The 20,375-nt window shown below is 40.0% G+C and overlaps 2 protein-coding genes across 3 annotated transcripts in view; one reads left to right on the top strand and one right to left on the bottom strand.

Annotated features, from left to right (window-relative positions):
* Positions 1 to 3,937: 3,937 nt before the first annotated feature.
* On the top strand, positions 3,938 to 14,750 carry gpr12 (G protein-coupled receptor 12). The gene is made up of 2 exons (XM_007243386.3): positions 3,938 to 4,200; positions 6,660 to 14,750. The coding sequence occupies exon 2, from the start codon at positions 6,672 to 6,674 to the stop codon at positions 7,695 to 7,697; it is 1,026 nt and encodes a 341-aa protein (XP_007243448.2). The 5' UTR covers positions 3,938 to 4,200; positions 6,660 to 6,671; the 3' UTR covers positions 7,698 to 14,750.
* A 176-nt stretch (positions 14,751 to 14,926) lies between these two features.
* Positions 14,927 to 20,375, bottom strand: part of wasf3b (WASP family member 3b) — a 28,213-nt gene continuing 22,764 nt past the window's right edge. For both annotated transcript variants that reach the window (XM_007249001.4, XM_049486178.1), the window contains exons 5-9: positions 19,737 to 19,854; positions 19,409 to 19,590; positions 18,834 to 19,091; positions 17,771 to 18,084; positions 14,927 to 17,246 (exon numbers count right to left, since the gene is read on the bottom strand). In XM_007249001.4, coding sequence (XP_007249063.1) covers positions 17,089 to 17,246; positions 17,771 to 18,084; positions 18,834 to 19,091; positions 19,409 to 19,590; positions 19,737 to 19,854 — 1,030 coding nt within the window. In that variant the 3' untranslated portion in view covers positions 14,927 to 17,088. The remainder of the gene's footprint in view (positions 17,247 to 17,770; positions 18,085 to 18,833; positions 19,092 to 19,408; positions 19,591 to 19,736; positions 19,855 to 20,375) is intronic.

Raw genomic sequence — 20,375 nt, 5'->3', positions numbered from 1 at the left:
TTGTAGCCCAGTTCAAAATTCAAAATAAAATTTCCACTCCAGTCCAGGCCTGCGTCAGCAGATAGATCAAGCGCCACTTTTCTGAATGGCACCTTGGCTTGTCCAGTGATGACTCACGCTCTCTCCCTGAGGCCTCTTGGTGATCACTTAAGGTCCACAGTGGCTCCACTTACTGCTTGTTAAAGCCTCAATTAATTAAGGTCAGCTCATGTAAATATATAATGAAGTGTGTCTCTGAGTGGCTTGATCCTCTCAGAAAGAGACATCAAAACAAAAAATCTGATAAAATAGGGCAATGTTTAATAAACAATTGTGTTTATTTAGTGTTTAATAAAATAAATAAGAATGGATATAGCTTAAGGGAGGTCAACTCAACTGACAGTTTAATATCTAATCAAAAGTTGCTAAGTTTCACAATAATTTACATTAATTACCTTATACAAATAAACTGGGACAGTTAAATTGACTCTGACTGAAGATGTTGTGGAGTATCTAATGAGGATGCTGTAAGGTGAAGTATCTCTATAAGCAAAAGGTCATAAAGCCTCTGTAATGTGCTTCAGTTTAGGCCTTTATCAGGCTAAGCGATTGGGTTGTGTTGAATGAGTTCTGATTGATCGTTTAATTGGAGATGGTGAGGTCAGACTTGTAAGGAACACAGGAAGACGCTTGCTGTAAGACGCAGGTGTTGTTTTACCTGTTGAGTGTCTGTGACTGTATCGATCTGTAAACATTGTGTGATGTAGAGGTTGTGTAGATCCATGTGACATGTACTGGTACATGGAGCCTGAACAGACAGGAGGCTGGAGATGCAGGGCGTCTGAGGCTTTCAGAGGATGGAGAAGAAGAGGAGAAAAGCGGGATGACAGTGAGGGGGGGGGGGAGTGGATGACACAGATCAGCATGCTGTTAATAGCTCAGTCTCAGAATAGCAGTCACAGGGGAGCAGTGAAGTGAGCAACTTTCAAGGAAGATGCAATCTGATGCTCGACTTTTGCAAAAAGGCTCAGCCCAGACACACACACACACACACTGAAACCTTGAAACCTAGTGCACTACTTAGCCAGTGTAGGTATAATGCATTTCATTTAGTTATGAAATGTAAGTGTAAGAATCATTTGGATGGATTTGTACTTTTCAAATGTTTAATTTATTTCTGCCTAATTTATTTCTGGTGTGTTGGTTCAGCACGTTCTGAGCTGCTTTACTATTTAAGCATTTTATTTAAACCAGGATATAGTATTTCAAACAAGAAAATAGACTGTGCTCATGCATGATGGGTGTAATATGTCCTTATAACCTTGATATATTCCTCATAACTTAAAAGACTCACATAATATGAAAATCAATACACAATTTTCCCCATTTGTAAAATAAAATTTTTGATGCAAGTAAGTATATTTTAAAAACCATAGAAGTCACTTATTTAACATTCATCACATGTTCTGTGAGGAATGAACCAAAAGAAATGTTTTGGAATATGTTTTACTTTGACTTCCAATAACGGTTATTCTAGTCTTTAAATAATTGTTTTGGAGAGAAATTGCTTTGGTTTGACAAGTCAATAGAATCACTCAAAAGCCTCTAAACGAGTCATTGTGGATAGCTATGTTTGTGTTGTGACCTCTAATTGCTTCCACCACCACTGTAATAAAATATCAGTGTCTATAATTAACCATTTTACACAGATAATGCTGTACGTCTCTGAATTCTTAAGGGATTTTTTGCTGGAGTTGCTTATTGAATTAGCAAAAATGGGTTTTATTAGGGGCCATTAAGAAAATCCCCTTAAACGACATGCTAACAAAACACTGCTTTGTTCACTCTGTATGGACTGTTATTTGGTAAATATAAACCACACATGCAACACAAGACGACCTCAGGGAGAATATAAATATAGAATATAGAACAATCGGCTTCTTGTTGGACACAGTATTGAAGGGTGTGATTGGAGATAACCACACCTTCACACTCTTATTCTTAAATGTTTTATACATATATATATACAGTTATTATTTTTACTGTTCACTTTGTAATTCACTTAATAACCTTATGATCTCTGCTCTCTTTTTAACTGTCACTATGACAAGGCTTTGGAGGTTGTTTTTACTTTTTCAGGAATCAGGAAGGACAGAGTGTTTTCATCAACAATGAGAGCTGTGAGGAGAACGTGACCCTGAGTGGCAGAGAAGCTTCACTGCTGTTCTGGGACCAGTGCATATGAACTAGGAGACAACAAACTATCTGAGTGAAGTGCTGGGAACCTCTCCTCAGATAGCCAGCGCTTGCCTGTTCTACACGGCGTAAAGTCGTATACAGGCCAGAAGATCTTTCCATCCACTCTTTTCCTCTCATCTTCTCACAGACTTTAGGACACTTAAGGACTGTCTGCTGTGTTCATGAAGGACACAGAGCTGAACAACATCATGATAAGAACTTGTTGCTCAGACAGGCTGGAGCGGATCACGTCATTAAAACTGGACAACATGCTGTTAACTGGACTCTGCTGACACAATCATAGTGATAAGTTCTGCCCAATCACATGTCATTTGCAAAATGTATAACTGCTTGGATGAAGTCTGAGGAGTTCTCTCTGTCCCTCGACTGGCTTTAGTTTCTTTCTCTTTCTCTCTCTCTCTCTCTCTCTCTCTCTCTCTTTCTTTCTCTCTCTCTCTTTCTCTCTCTCTTTCTTTCTCTCTCTCTCTTTCTCTCTCTGGGTTGCGAATGTGTTGATCTATCGAGATTGTATTCGTTGATGTACTTTTACTCTTTTCTAATATATACCTTTTAATTTTTGTTCCTTTTATATATCTGTAATGCTGAAACTATTTTTCAAGTAAACTTTAATATATTTTAAATTCTAAGCTCTGACTCATTGGTCATCATTTCATGTTCTGAGATTTCTCACATCCGAGTTTTATCTAAGTCATGCTGTGGTAAATTACCCTACAGTATCTTATTTAAAGCAACAGTCTGCAAGTTATGGGGATTTAGAGAGTTCTGTGGTGAGAGTTTTTTTTCCAAGAAAATCTGTAATTTCAAAGCAGGAATGCAAAGGTAGAAATGAGCAGAAATGAGTTGAACTGTGTTGTAAAGAGGGGTTAGTTAAGTAGGTAAGAATTAATTAATAGGTCGAATTGAATGCCAACAGTCAGTGTAACGTTATCAATTTAGTTTTCTGACTATATGAGGCTAAAATTGAAAATAGCAAAAATTGATGTAAAACCTTTTTTTTTAAACATTTAACATAATACTGTTATTCTTCCATTATATATTTTTTATATCAATTCAGAGCCTTAAATTGCAATTCTAATGTTTTTTTTAAATAACAAAGACTATTGTTATTTTATTGTTATGTATTTATACTATATCTAAATCTATCAGTGAGTGCTACAATTGGTTCAGAGTACTGTTTCAGTAGGCTGTAGTGACAGTTACACAATTCTTTCTTTTTTGCCAATTTTATTTTTTATTATTAATTCATAGTTTTAGTTTTAGTTTTTTAGTTTTTCATTTTTAATTTTAGTTGTTCATTTATACCTCTCAAAATCTGAATTTTAGTGTAATCAAACCTGCTTTTGATGCAACATACAAAAATGAAAAATATTTGAAAATTAATTAAATATTTCGTTTTTATTTTTTTCCTAAATCCTCACTTAAGGTAAGGAGCAGAGATGAAAATCTAGAAAAAAAATAAAATAAATACAAATACATTTACTGTTCTTCACATTTCTAAATAGAAAACATGAAACAAAGACGTGTTGTACTCATTTTTCTATTTTGGGGATTTAGCCTCAAACGGTTAGAAAACTGAAGTGATAATGGTTACACTGACCGCCGACCCCCAGTAACAGAACCCACCCCACTCATCACTCAGAGCGTAGTCTCTCCACGCGCCCTCTGGAAGGAGCGCGCGCGCGTCTCCTCTTCCAGCAGCAGCAGCGGTAGGTAGATTGGGTGGCGCGGCTCTGAGTGAGCAGGTCGTTTCTGGTGATCAGGCCTCCTGATCGGTCATTTCCCCCCTCTTCACCCCCCTCTCCCTCCTCCACCGCCCAGCCCCCCTCCCCTCCCTGCAGGCGGCGGCGATGCTCGAGCACTGGGCTCGCGCTGCTCGCCGTGAGTGAACCGGGACCACCGACCGCAAGATGGAGAGACCCCGAGCCGAGCCGCGGATCTGACCGGTCACCGCACCCAGCAAAGGTACGGCGCACCGGGGCCGGGGGGCTGCGGGGTTTACAGACAATAGGGGACATTTAGGGGGAAAGGGGCGGGTTTTATTCAGCGTTTTACACAGCAGGTTAAACACAGACCCGCTGAGCGAGCGAGCGGAGCTAAAAGATTAATCAGAGATTATTAATCTAGTCCGGTTTAATACCACAGGTGCTTCTTCCCTCCCTCCACACTTCCACGTCTCCGCATGGGTGCAGCTCGTGCAGCAGCGGTGCCTAGATAACGCTCCTGCTGCTTGCTGTTGCCGGGTTTCTTTATTAACCACAATCTGACGAATTTTCGGTTCCACCTTAAAAGGTGTAGCATTTACATTGAGGCACCTATAACGCCTATACGGCGCTAGAACGTGGGAGCTGCACCATTTAAGGTGGAACTGAAAATTCACACAAGAAGCTGGCGACCAACAAGCGACCAACCAACCTGCATGTGCTTAACACGAGGTCCGTTTCAATCAATCAATAATCAATCAAATAAATAAATATATACGAAACGAAATACAATAAACATGCTTTGCTATTCATTCATTGTAGGCTCTTCATATTGTCTTACATTTTACATATAATTTTCTTACATTTTATTTTTATATCTATACAGACCCTTAAATTGCAATCCAAATATTTCCAAAATAACAAGCACTTTTATCTAAATCTATCAGTAAGTGGTCTAAGGTTCAGAGCACTGTTATAGTAGGCCCCAGTGGCAGTTACACAATGGGGGGAAAAAGCCTGTTATCACTGCATGTCACAAGTGTTCCCTTACTACACACTGTTATTAGGATTAATATGAGTATTATTACTGCATTGATAACAGTAAGGATAATAATAATAATCATAACAGCATTAATGATAAGTGTGCTGCTAAAGATAATACACACATATATTTAAAGAATGTTCATTGCTGGTCCATTTTCCGTAATGTAGGCTGAAGTGGTGCCAGAATAAACAGCAGCTGTAAACACAGCAGTTCACGTTTTCCGTGCACGAGATTCATAAACCACATTTACAGCAACAAGTTTAGCTTCAGAAAAAGACTGAGTAGCAGGTTTACGATTACATTGTATACTAAATGTTAAATTTAAACTAAAATTCAACCTAAAATTGCAGTATAAAAACTAACACAGTTTTCACACTGTATATTATGCTTAATAAATCAGAGATGGCAATCCATACCACCGTCTCAAGAGCACATTAATGATTAAACAGTTTTATAATAAACAACTGTGAAATGTCATTACTCATCAATAAATTGATTAGAACACCTATTAATACATTATAAATTAGTACACCTTGCCAAGTGAAATCAAAACGTCTCATCATCTTAATCAATAAATAAATCTTAAATCTAGTCTAAATATTATATTACAATTAAAAAAATATATAAAATATGGTTTTGTTAGGTAATTGATTTGAACCAGTTTAGTTACATTATGAAAATGATTAGTCTACTAGCAAACTATTTGCTATGGCAATAAAATTCAAACAAAATCATTTAAAATAACATGTTAAAGTTTAATTAAGCTTATGTTCATATGATTTATTCACAATATTTATTATGAAATAATCACATAGGAAACACATATTTTAATGTGCATTTTTGCAGAAACACCTAAAATGAATTTATGTTGGGGTGGACAGTATGGCATAATGGAATGATACATAATACACAATATGTCATAACTTTTATTTTGTCTGAATCTGTTGGAATGGTAAAAAAAAAAAAACAGTGGATGTAAATTATACAACACTACTAAAATCTATTAGTATTTTAGTATTTTTACATACTGTATTGTCTTAAATCCAATTAACCACAACTAATAATCTTTATGCGTAGTGAACCATGCAGCTGGTCAGTCTTTTTTAAGTACTGATAATATGCTTGTTGTAACATATTGTGATGTATCATGATAATGGTAAATATTGTGATACTGCACAGCCTTGTTTCTTATAAAAAAAGGGGTCAGTAAAAAGTTGTTCAGACCTGCAGTTTGATACTGATAACATGTGCCGGATGCATTTAAAGGCACCTAAATCTACCTTTTTGTGGATAACTGCAACAAATGACTTGCTGACAAAAACAAGCAATCCATAATGCCTCCCCACTCGCAGACGACGGAGTGGGCTTAGAAGTGAAGAAGTTCAGGTGATTTAAATTCCATTGAGAGTTTATTGGAATGTGTTGAGAATTGTGTGGGAAAGAAGAGCACTGTAGGAGGCTGGTGGACAGCAGAGAAGAGTGTGTGGGAAGCAGTTCATTTAGCTCATTTGAAAGAAATGTTGTGAAAGTATGACAGAGCAGTGTGAGGCGGTCACCAGGACTGGAGGAGGACCTAACTATTTGTCCTACACCCTGTTAGTGTCTGAAATTGAGAATTTGAGCAGTGTACACCTTTGCAATATTTCTGTATACTGTATGTGTGTATTTTCTTTCAGACGGGAGGCACAATGAGTGAGGAGGTGTCGGTCGCCCCTGGCTGGCTGACCCCTGACCCCTTGTGGGTCAGCAGTGGCGGCGGTAGCATGGAGAATATCACAGTCGGGACGTTCCCTCCAGCGGCTGTTCTGCCTCCACGGCCTCCACCGGAGCTGCTGGTGAACCCGTGGGACATTGTGCTGTGCACCTCGGGGACGCTAATTGCCTGTGAGAATGCGCTGGTGGTGCTGGTGATCTGGCAGAATCCTGCACTGCGGGCACCCATGTTCCTCCTGATCGGCAGCCTGGCACTGGCTGACCTGCTGGCCGGTGTGGGCCTGGTGCTGCACTTTGCCTTCGCTTACCTGCTGCGCTCGGACTCGGCTCAGCTGCTGACTGTCGGTCTGGTGGTGGCCTCCTTCTCGGCCTCTGTCTTCAGCTTGCTGGCCATCACCATCGACCGCTACCTGTCACTGTACTACGCGCTCACGTACAATTCTGAGCGCACAGCCGCCTTTACCTACGCCATGCTGGTGCTGCTGTGGGGCGTCTCGCTGTGTTTAGGCCTTCTGCCTGTCACGGGAGTCAATTGCCTGGGGCAGGAGGCCATGTGCAGCGTGGTGAGGCCGCTCACCAAAAACAACGTGGCCGTGCTGTCTGTCTCATTTCTGCTGCTTTTCGGCCTCATGCTGCAGCTCTACGTGCAAATCTGCAAGATCGTCATGCGCCATGCCCATCAAATCGCCCTGCAGCATCACTTTCTGGCTGCTACTCCGCACTACGTCACCACGCGCAAGGGCGTCTCCACGCTGGCCATCATCCTGGGCACCTTCGCCGCTTGCTGGATGCCTTTTACTGTCTACTCACTCGTGGCCGACTACACCTACCCGCCGCTGTACACCTACGCCACGCTGGTGCCTGCCACCTACAACTCCGTCATCAACCCTGTCATCTATGCCTTCCGCAACCAGGAGATTCAGAAGGCACTCTGGCTGGTGTGCTGCGGTTGTGTCCCAGCCAGTGTGGCACAAAGGGCCCGGACGCCCAGCGATGTCTGATGTCTGCATACACTTTTTGGCAATGGGCTCGGAGCTGTAGCCACCTTAGGGAACTGTGGAATTGCGCCTCTGGTGTATAAACTAATTGGATGGAATTAGTTTTACATGGGGAGGTGTGGTAAAGTAATCGTTACCTGGGTGTCTCTGTGATTTTACTCCCAGACTGTGAATTCCCCAATGGACTGTCAACCTAACCCCAGGTTACAACAGTCCTATGTGAATTGACCTAGCACTATTTGAGCTGGATTAGTTTTACCAGGTGAGTCATTTGTAAATTATTTGACTGACTAATTCATGAATGATAAAGCAGTGGATCAGACCGAGGACCAGTTTGAAAACCACTAGGATAAGGCACCTGTTTTTTCTACAGATGCTTTAGTCATAGACCACATGTTGACTACAGTGTTATTCACAAAGTGCAGCCTTCAATAACAATAACAGCATGCTGCACTTCCGTGCCCGGTAGCGGAGTTTGTTATTTCATTAGCGTGAGTGTTACTGAGGGAGCTCTGGGTTCAGCAAGTTGTGGAAAGTAATTTGCTCTTGCCTATTTGTCATATTTAAAGGCAACAGGCACTACAGATTCATACTGGATTAAAATCACAGATCTCACTTTAATCACTTAAAGGGACACTCTCTCTCTCTCTGGCTCTCTCTGGCTTTCCTGTCAGGAAAAAGGCACACTCAATCTGTAGTGTAGCAGAAGCATGGCTGCATCCCAACTGCGTACTGTGCACTAATAGGGTATACTATATACTGATCTTAATAGTGAAGGTTTAGAAAATATTAATGTCCTAACTGGAACTGACACAATGTTGCTGTCTTTGCCACTGCATTTGCATTGTTATCTGCTATTTTTTTTTTAAATTATGGTTCCATTGGTGCACAACTCCATTGTGGGATAATGGCTGTGTCTGAAATGTAAGAAATATTAATATTAAGAAAGAAGTTTATTTATTGGGTATTTGAGCATACTTTGAGCCTACTCAGCTATGGCTCTCTATTATTTAATGAAATACCCAATTACTATTAAGTTAGTGTAAGTAATTAGTACGCAATTAGCACGCATCCCTTGCCTTTATTATGTTTTAAAACACATATAAACTAGGTTAGGAACTAGAACAAAATCTCACCTTTCTGGTGAGTGTTACTAAAAGTGGGAGGAGCTTCCAAGCCAAAACTCTTCCCAAAGTCCCCGAAGCTCCTCCCATCTTGAAGAGGGTTCAGGAAGCATAACAGAGTGTCCCTTTAATTGTAGCAGCTACTTCTCTCCAGGTAAAACGACTCCAGCTCCAGCTACAATAGTCAACAACCCACGCCTAAATGCACGATGCTCCCTTTTCTGTCTTCCCCTTCTCGTGAACTTCTCTCCAAACCACTGCCACGTGACCTTCTCCCAAACCCAGGCCTCCACACCTAATGCTAATGTCCGTATCTCGTGGTAAGAGGCTAGAGGCTGTACATAAGATGTAGATAAATGTTGTCCAGACGTTAACTGACGCACTGAGTAGTCTGAGAGGCTGCGACTGTTGGGCTTGGCCTCAGTGGCAGTGAGAGAGAGAGGAGAAGGAGGATGACAGAGGGAGGGGAGGGGGGGTGGATGGATGAGAGAGAAGAAGGAGGAGGAGGATGACAGAGGGAGGGGAGTGGATGGATGAGGGCTTGCTCATCTCGTCTCGATGCTGCTGCTGCTGCATGTTGAACGTGCACTGAAAACCAAGCAACCGTGGAGAGCTAAAAATAACCCGGGCAGGGCAAGCTCGCTTCATCTTGCTGGCTGTTTGGTGTTTTTTCGCTTTAAACCCTTTACCCAAGCCAAGACCTAACCCCCCCCCCTTAACACAGAAGACCATGAAGAGCTAACAATAACCAATAACACTGCTACCCCCCATCCACAGCCGCTCAGCAAGCGGCGAACATCCCACCCATATCAATGCCTTTGTTTAGTCTAGATTTACTGCGAAATCATGTCCTCCATCCGCATCCTCCTCATGCATAAATGCGGGGGCTTGAGATGAGCGGGGGTCTGTGTGAAGTGCGCTGTAACTTAAGCCCTCTCCCTGCTATCAGGGAGGGATGGAAAAAGGCTAAGCGGCTTGCATGGCACTCCTGTATGTGCAAATTAGCAAGCTTTCTTTATTATTCAGTGACATGAGGACAGACCTGAATGTACAATGTAGTTTTGTTGCTCACGGACGCAGTGACCTTCCTGCTCAGATACTGGAGCTGCAGTCTGGTTATTATGGATCAGTGACCACAATGCAGTATAACATAGAAGCATTCATTATGAGGGATGCACCACGATATCGGAATCATGTTCATATCAGTAGATCTGCTTGAATTGACCCTTATTTCAAATTAATATTTGATGATTCATTCATCAATTATACAGCTCTGGAAAAAAAATAAGAGACAATCAATCAAGAGATAATGATGATGTTTTTTCTTGATTTTACCAAATTAAAAACATCTGGAATATAATCAAGAGGAAGATGGATGATCACAAGCCATCAAACCAAGCTGAACTGCTTGAATTTTAGCACCAGAAGTGGCATAAAGGTATCCAAAAGCAGTGTGCAAGACTGGTGGAGGATAACACCAAATATTGATTTCTGAACTCGTAAAACTTTATAAATATGAAGTTGTTTAATTACATTATTTAAGGTCTGGAAGCTCTGCATATTTTGTGTTATTTTAGCCATTTCTCATTTTCTGCAAATAAATGCTCTAAATGACGATATTTTTATTTGGAATTTGGGAGAATTGTTGTCTGTAGTTTATAGAATAAAACAACAATGTTCATTTTACTCAAACATATACCTATTAATAGCAAAATCAGAGAAACTGATTCAGAAACTGAAGTGGTCTCTTAATTTTTTCCAGAGCTGTATATTTAATTTATTTTACCTAGGCCTGTCACAGTAATGACTATTAATTTAACGTTCAAACATGAACATCGTCATTTTGTGAATAGTAATAACTTTTGCTGACCTCAATACTGTCCGTTGCGTTTGCTTAGTAAGAAGAGCAAATTATATAGAGCAATGTGAATTGACCTGGTCTAGTGACATTGTTTTTATTTTATGATTTGTTTTATGTTTTATTTATTTTTAAGATTTTTAACAATTTTATATTCCAATTCCAATGTCCACACAATCCTAATAATTAAATTTTGCTTTTTAACAGTAATGTGTAATTGCATTCTTATGCTACTTTATTATCATTACGTTAGTGGCACAATATGCCTTAAAAATGACATTAATCCTAGGACAATACATTGTTCAAAAAAAAAAAAGTTTATCGTGACAGACATACTTTTACTCCATTTGGAAACAAACAAATATGTTATATTTAGTCCCAATTTCAGATCTACACTTGGCTATTTGCATTAACTCAGAATTCCCATAGTTGTGCATCCCTAATTTATTACTATTAGTCTAACTGGTGAACATGTGCCATCATTTAATTGGTGAAATTTACATATTATTTCTAAAAAGTGGAAAAAAAAGCTATTAATAGGCTACTTACCAAAATATAGAAATGGTCTAACCACCATCATCACCTAATAAACTATTTAAAACCCAGTCTTCCAATCAAACCAACCAGGTGCTGAGGAAGATTCTGCTTTATTAAGAACAGCAAATCAGAGTTTAGCCTTTATGTACTATAACCTTAGAGATAGTTTGGTAAGCTTGCAAATCTTAGCTAAATATGACTCCAGAGAATCTGTTGCTTAAAGAAATAGTCCAATATGTATTTTTCTGCTTTTTTATAAGTGCATTTATTTAAGGTATGGGACATAAATTGTCCACCCTCTGGCCTCTGTGGGCATAGAACTGCTGTCTGTTCCTTTCAGTGCTGCTAATCTACATTGTAAATATGTTAAACAAAATACTCATTTATAATTCACACATCGTAACTGCAGATATACAGAATCATTTAAACCAGAACATGGCTGCAATCTGTGACCCGCAGAAGTCTATAGGAGCTGCCTTTTTAACATGTCTTAGGCCTCAATTTCTCTTTCATTTTAAACCTTTCATCCAAACAACAGTATTGTTAAAAAATCTCATGTCATAAATCATAATCATAAAAAAGGACTGGAAACTAGAGCATGCCAGGCCAGTATATATCAGTAAATGATGAGCATCTGTGATTATGCCGTGAAGGAAACAGGTGAATATCTACACCTTAACTCTCTCTCTTAAATCTCAGATTTAAAGTCTGATTCCTGCCAGAAAATAAAATGCTGCCTTTGGACTGTTTACACTGCCATGGCTACACCACTGTCTCTAAAACATGAAGTCCTGATCTAGCAGAAAAGTTTTTTTCAGTATGGGGCTCCGAGTGGTCCAGCAGGCTAAGTGTGTAAATGCTGTCACTATGATCAGGAGATCGCCGGTTTGAATCCTGTTCATGTAGCTTGCCATCGTCTACCGGAGCCCTGAGAGAACACAATTGGCCTTGCTCTCTCTGGGTGCGTAGATGGCGCTCTCTCCCCACATCACTCCATCTTCCTGGTGTTGGGACATCACTAGTGATAGGGGGAGTCCTAATGAGAGGGTTTTGTAATTGGCTGTGTAAATTGGGGAAAAGTGGAAAAAATTAAAAATTTTTTTTTAGTATTTGCACTTTAATTTTTTTTGTAGTAATACATATTTAAGCTACTTCCAAAATGTCTGCATGCTAAAATGCAACATATATGGATATGTGTGGATGAGGCCTTCATTCAAATGCACATCTCACCAAAATAAATATTTAGCAAAATACACTTTTTATAGAAAATACTTGGACTATTCCTTTAAGTGCTGCTCTGCAATGCCAATATTCCCCAGTCCATTTCAGTACCACTGTAACACTCATCAGCGAGCAATAACTGTGTTCTGAGCGTTTCACCAAATTATAGCAATACTTTAGCAGCAATAACAGCTTCACCCAGCAAAGCAACCACCTCTAATATCAGAAATCGCTGCGACCATGTTCAGATCCTCAATAAATACAAAAAAAAAAAAAAACGCAAAAATAACAACACAACATCGCTGCAGCCTAAACCCAGGCAATGATGTGTCCTGGAGATACGACTGCGCTAACAAAGCAGTTCTGTGCCCCAGCCTTGGTCATTTATACTACAATACAAATGGATTGTTACTCTACCCTCAATGTGACCTGTTCAGCAGTGTGCATTCGCTGTTGTGAATCTTTGACACTGTCATGTAGTGTGTAAGTAATTTAAGCTTGTCTGTACCTGTTGTACCTGTATGTGTGTGGATGTGTGTGACTGAGGTGTGGTTATACTGTTGCATATGATTTGCATGATGATTGTGTTGGTGTGTGCGTGCGTGCATGCATATATATGGGTGTGTGAAAGTGTGTGTGTGTGTTTGCGTATGTTTGGACAAAAACCTAAAGGGACACAGGGGTCAGGTGGGAGGCATCTCCTGTGTGGCTTCTTCCCCCAAACACCTGCATGGGGCACAATGGCTAGCAGTCTTCCCTCTGCCTTTAGGTATGACATACCCACGTGACCTTGACCTGAGTGACCTCTTCTACTGAGCTACAAATGAGTTAGATGAACGCTGACAGTACACAGACATCGTCTTATCCTGATGGGTTGAGGATGACGAATTTGTTGATAGTGATGACGATGATGCTGATGACTGAGAAATTTTAAATTACGCTTGAGCAAAAAAGGGGGGGAAATTCTTGAGCTATGAAGAAGAATTTATTTTGTTATATTAATTGAAAGGTTCTATATATTTTTTGTTCCTCTGCCTTGTTTCCACCTGAAATTTGTGAGAGTCCCGTTTTTGCATTCCGATGCGCTGTACAGCCTTTTCTGAATGTATTCTTTAAAAAAGGAATAGTACTTTACTCGTTTGTATGCTAGGTTATTCTATCTGTTTTTTTGAACCTGTAAATAAGGCATGCAACAATAACAATAGGGGGACATTGTGACATTATAGTCATGGTGCTCCTAGCAACAGATAACCTTGGACTGTGTCCCAGTTCACCCCATATTACCTTGTTTCCTTGTCTCCTTTTCTTGGTGAGTGCTGATCTGTATCTGACCTGAGTGGAAAAGATCAATGTACAGCAGCCCATACAGGCAGAAGTGTGAGTAAGACAAGGAGAGGAGAGTGGGTTTCAATGGGCTTCAGGGGCTCCAGGGGTCAGAGTCTGAACTGGTTAACTTTATAGCCAGTGTGTTTAACAAGAGCTAAGACATAAGTCACATGTGATGTTAATAATACTGAATCTTTTAATCAATGTCAAATTATTGAAATGATGACATCACATCAAGCAAGTGCTTACTGCCCAAAACAGTGCCAGCCATAACTGGCACTACTACTACGGGAAGCTTCAGTGAATGGATGTGTTTGCCAACTGTATGAACCTTTTGATTTTAACTGTTGAACTGTTGTAACCAATGCGCTGTAATCCACTGTATACTGATTGCAGAGTGAGAGACTTGTGAGGTCGCGATTGATTAACGGAACGCTTCAGGATGTCACAATCGACTGCAGAGCGACTTCTGATGTCACAGCAGATAGCAGAGTGGCCTTGTGATGTCACAACGGACATAATCCAAGGTATTGACAGTGAAAAAAGGGCTTGGGATGAGGGGGGAATCTTCACAAGCAAAATTTCCTCGTGGTATTCAGTTGCTGAGTGGACTACAAATGAAATAGTGAAACTGAACTTGCATTGACCCAGACCTCCTGAATGATCTGAGGAATGGGGCGGGTGCAATAGTTACAGCATCTTGTGTAGATGTATGCGTAGTCTTAACTGTGAAATGCACTTTATTTTTTTGACGAGAAATGGCACAACAAAGTTACTTATCTGCAAAATATTATTTAAAAATGTAAAAAAAAAAAAAAAAGGATAATCAACATGCACTAATTAACTGAGACATTGTAAGATGTTTGTGTGAACGTGGTGTATATTTTTCCAAGGTGTTAGTGATTCTCTTTTTATTGCTTTGGTTAGTATAATGAATTAAGAGATCTTGTTAATTTTGTATTAAAAGAATGTGCTGTGCATTAAAAATAACTCTGCCTCTGCTTGTTTATTCGCTCACTCGCGTGGATCACTTGGCTGGCTACCTCCACTCCGCTGTTGCCATGGAGATCTGCATCCCAGCTGTACTGTTTCCATAGAGACACAAGTCCCGCAAGTTACTTCTTTCCATGACGAGAGGCGCTTGGTCAGGAACAGACGCCACATGATTCATTTTAGCCTTTTTTTTATTGTCATGAGACCAGAGTTCACACGTTCGTCACCAAGCCAACCCTGTTCCACTCCTTCATCTCTCACAGTTCTCTCTGCTTCAGACGGTGCTGATCAAACACGCCTGAGAGTGCGTTACTGATTTGACTGTAAAATTATTCATCCAGGCTACATTCACACAGCAGGAAAAAGTGGCCCAATTCCCAGTTTTTTTTTTGTCCAAACTAAATCAGATTTAATTAGGTAGGCTGTTCAAACAATCTTTTTAATGATACCTGTATCTGATATAGGGGTTGCACAGACTAATCCACCAGTCTACTAGTTTTGGAAGGAAAAAAAACAGCAGCAGTTTGAGCCAAGCTACATAAAACTTCTATAACTCTGTAAAGTACAATGCTCTAAAAGCGAATGTTTCCACAGAGATAAAAGCCAGTCCATGCATATCTTGCATTATGGAGCTGTGAGCACTGGTGTAGGAATCAGGGGATTATCACCAACAGGTAGATTTATCCCAACCAAAAATTATACCACAGAAAAAGCATAAACTGTTTATAAACTTTTATTTTGAGCAGCAAATCAGACAGCCTTCGCACTGGATCTTTCTTTTACTTTGTTAAGGATAGGTTTGACACCAGTGTTGAAAACCTTTCAGAACCTCTAGTGAGTTACAAACAAGTGAGCAGCTACTACAGTTGCTTTCACAGAGGAGAATCACTAAACCAGCTGTGAGAGACACAGCTCTCTCTCTCAGTGTCTCCTCTGATCCAGGAGAGGAGCAGCATACAGACAAAGAGCTGTGCATGTGTGCAGTAGCTAATCCCCAGTCACTGCTCTGCTGTCTGCTCCTTCTATAGGTTTATTCATTCCCTTTTCTGAACTGAACATAATCTCAGACATCCCAAGTTGCAAAAATTACTTTTATCAGACATGGATATACTTTAGAGTAGTCAGAGGTGAAATGAATTTTGATGGGAGCCATGATGCTCCTTCTCTTACTCACTGAATACTGATTGGCTGCCTCACAGACTCTTTGCAGAAAACAGGTAATTCAGAGCCCTCTCAGTTTTGCATGCGCTTCATGAATATGCACACTCTTCCTCTTTATCCCACACGCGACTGGAGGGGAAAAACAGTATGTGTTGCCTGTGTGCACATTTGTGTTCATCCTTGGGCCACTCGTTTTAGATTTCGGGAGATTTCATCAGACTTGTGGGCATCAGGGAGCCGTTATTGATATGCGGTAGACTCCCGCAGCTTCTGTGAGACTTGGGAAGTCTGTAGTCTGCACCCCATATAAACTCACTCTGCACCCTAAACTTTACTTACAAACTCTCCCCACGCACATATGGATTCATATCTTATCCCATGAATGACATTAAATCCTGTATATTTAAAACATGCAATAATGTATGTGTAATAGTGTAAGTGCATCAGATACATTGAGAGGCTGTGAGAATAAACACACAAGCCTGCTAATATTTTTGGAACAGAGACATCAATCCACCAATGAAACCTTTATTCACCGCTGTTTCCCATTTTCCCATCTATTCATGTCCATGTTCCTCATGTAAAACCCGCATTAATTCCTACCTGGCTCTTCAGATCTCAATACCATATATTGAATTGGCCCAAACTGGAATTGAAAATCTCAGATTCAATGTGTTTACACGGCCACACTAATGAAACACCTATGAATCACATATGAGGAAAAAAACAAATTGACCATATTTTTACCACCTGCTGTGTAAACGTAGCCTTAGCATGCTCTCATATGATCTAGCTTATACTGACCATTAACTGAGCCACATCCCATACCTCCTTATACAGAGCTTTATTCCCATATAGGCAGGCCCCAAACTTCATGGAACTGGCCCCAGAGTGGATCTTCTCACCATACATCATTTCTCTTACTATACACTATACTCATATTGCCAATTCATAGCCATTTTGTTAAAAATCATTATAAAAGAAGGTCAGCAGAAAAAAAGGTCAGCTGCTTTAAGTCAAGGGAAAGTTACTATTGATCTAAAACATACTGTAAGTACACTGCTGGAGAGGCAGCCTAGTGTGGGTTTATTCACATATGTAAGAACGTATGATGCCTATGTGCTGTAGATACTGTGTGCTTGGCTGTGAGTGAACATTTCTTTCTGTGTGCCTTCTAGTCAGACCAGTCATTGTCCTCTAACTCCGAGTCGTCTTCAGAATCACTGTACTCCACAGCTATGCGACGGGAGAGGATGGTGGCCACATCGTTGCCCACTGGCTCCCGCTTCGCCTGCTGCTCCTGCTGTTCCTGCACCTTCTTTAGCTGAATACCTGCAAAGTGCAAAAACACATATTAACACATATACTTTTTTACTTTAGCTAACAAAAAAACTTCAGTGGATTTCCCTTGAATTTGAACGAACACACAGTTTTGGCTAAATATACAATGGCTACCTACACCTTAGTGCACTATGTGAGTTATGGCATTTTGTTTTTTATATAGAAAAAGAATATTATATACTGACATCCCAGAAGTCATGGGATGGTAATAAGTAACATTCCAATTTCAAAGCTGTGCAAGCAAATAACACACAAATCACAGCGTCATGTGTTTCTGAAATCATATAAAGTCATATAAGTATTACATACATTATGTACATATTGTATCTGCTAAAATCTATATCTTAACATTTCTAAAATGTAAGCATTTTGTCAGAAATTGTATTTAGCATTTATCTGGCATTTATCAATAGAATTCTAAAATCTGTGTGTCCCTATACATATACATTAAATAACTACCTGAATGTGAGTTACTATTACACTTGATTTTAAGTTTGTTGCAGTCATTGTCTTACCCATACGTATGGCAGCCAGCAGGTCACTGCGAGCGTCGTTAACAGGCTGGGCCTCATTGGGCACAGATGGCCGTTTGGGAGTGATAGACTGAGCAGCGCTGGGCGGAGGAGGTGGGGGACCTGGTGGAGGGGGAGCAGCCATTGGTCCAGAGGTAGGAACAGCATTCGGCATGTAGCTCGTGCCCGCACCCATTGGTCCTGGATGACCTTGAGGTGGAACTGGGCCCATGGGGGGCATAGCAAAGGCTGTTTGGGCTGATGGGATGAGAGGAGCTGGTGGTGGCGGCGGAGGTGCTGAATTCATGTAATCCATACTGTACAAAAAAGAAAAAAAGAAATTCTAAGCAACATATGCCATATATGATAAATCAATCTGTATGAAGTTGTTCTAGGTGTTAAAATAATAATGCAACAAGCTATTTGCACCCAGGTCACTGAAAACATTCTAAAGAACAAATGTCAACATTTTCAAATTTGAATTATGTAAAAATGAAAGCAATAAAAATTGAGATTGAGGTTTTCCTTAAAATTGCATTTCATTTAATTTTCACAATTTAGCAACTACAATCTCCTTTTTACTCAATTACACTTAAATATTAGATTTGTTTGAATACAATAGCCATTTTAAAATCTACGTACTTATTTTCCCATATGTATCTTTTTGTATTTTTATTTACAGAATAACAAGAGACTTGGCATTGCTTACCACATTAATGCATGAATCCAGGCTCTACCTAGGTAGTTAGCTATATTTTTACCAGCAAATAAGATACCATAAGTTACCATTCAAATAGTCACTCCCAATAATAATACTATATATAATAATATATATATAATAATATATATATATATTTAGATGTACTGAAAAAGACATTTGTCATGGATAATGGATAGCATATAGTTATGGTTTCCACCACAAGAGGGCAGCACTTTCAGCTGAAATACAGTGTATGACCATTACTTGGCAAACTAATATATTTTTTGGAGCTTCCACTTAGGGTCAATATTAAGATCATGACTGCCATTATACCAACATTAGATTAGTTCACTGGATTATACTTGCCTGTAGTCCACAGGTGGAAGAGCCATGGAGCCGTTCATGGTCTCTGTGGGTGGAGGAGGAGGCGGGGCCTGATGTGGACGGCCCAGTGTGCCAGAGCGATAGGCCATAGATGCTGCTCTATAGTCCTGTTCCATACCCATATGGGCATGAGCTGAGAGGGCTGCCATACTGGGTGGAGGGCCAGAGTATGTGTGGGCATGACCAGCATGGTTGGGCATGGTTAGATAGCCATGATCCATGTGGTCTTGTCCGTGTCCTCTACAATCAATGCAAAAGAGAGTATGATATTAGGTTTCATTTAGTACAACAGTACATTTAAAAGATATAATGTTTGTTTGTTGTGTGCACTGTGCCCTCAAATAGCAATCGTTGGAAAATAATGAACACAATAAAATACAAGAAAAAGGTAAGATATTAATCTAGTAGAAAAGAGTGTATATGATTTATTATGACAAAATGTGCTTACAATACATGCATGGCCTGATTGAAGGTGTGAAAACAGATGACATCTGTAAGTACTGTATGTGATCATGTCCACACATGTATTCAGTATGCTTGTGGGCCTATTCTCTGACCTGTTCTCTGGAGACATGGAGTTTTCAGAAGAAGCTCCTCTGTGCAGCGAGTGTGTATGCCGGTGGTCTGGCCTCAGCTCCTTATCGAAGGCCATCATGTTCCACTCCTGCCTGCGGTTTCGAGCTTTCCTCACTTTCTTCACCTCCCTCTGCAGCGTGCCGTCCACGCACCGCCTCTGCTCCTGTTCCAGTTCCATACAAATATCAACAGGCATAAATGAGACAATAATGCTTACAGTGCGAGTGTCACACAGCAAGCCAACACTGGTTTGAAGAGAAGGAGAAACATGTGTAGGGGTGACAGAGGGAGAAAACAGAGAAATCTGACCTTCTGTCGTCTTTTTTCTTTCCTCTTGTCCTCCGTGTCCTGCAGCATCTTCTCCTTCCACAGGTCAAAGAAGTAGGAGGGATCTGTGTAGAACTTCAGCCCTTCTTTGTTATCATCCCTGCAGAGGCAGAAAAGTCAGAGGTCAATACACATACTCACACACTGTCATGTGTTCTTTCACCTGGTTACTTTCATTGGATAACAAGGTTGCACTATGTAGGATATGAGCCCTTTAGGACTAGGGGCTCAGTGTTGGGCACGTTACTTTGAAAAAGTAATTAGTTATAGTTACTCGTTACTTCTCCAAAAAAGTAACTGAGTTACTAACGGAGTTACTCCACTATAAAAGTAATTAGTTACCAGTAAAAGTAACTATAGCGTTACTTTTTATTATTCGCCCGTCAAAAAAAAGGAAATCAATTATGCATTTACTATTAGAAAAATAACAAACGAAAATAAACCCAAAATGTTGACAAAAATATAATCTAACGAATTTCAAAAAAATAAAACGAAATTCTCCACACAACCAAAGAAAATTACTAAAACTTGTAATACTAAAAAAAACGGAAAAACATGTCTGGGGATGAAATTAAACAAACCAAGGAAATATGTATATATAAACAAAACAAAATAAAGGAC

This window comes from Astyanax mexicanus, chromosome 1 (assembly GCF_023375975.1).
Source record: "Astyanax mexicanus isolate ESR-SI-001 chromosome 1, AstMex3_surface, whole genome shotgun sequence".
In the NCBI taxonomy this organism is placed as follows: domain Eukaryota; kingdom Metazoa; phylum Chordata; class Actinopteri; order Characiformes; family Acestrorhamphidae; genus Astyanax; species Astyanax mexicanus.
Note: the sequence above shows the minus strand (reverse complement) of the source record. Positions and strands in the feature narration are given on the sequence as shown.

Excerpts from the sequence above, each read along its gene's own strand:
- gpr12 (XM_007243386.3), top strand. The coding sequence starts at position 6,672 with ATGAGTGAGGAGGTGTCGGTCGCCCCTGGCTGGCTGACCCCTGACCCC.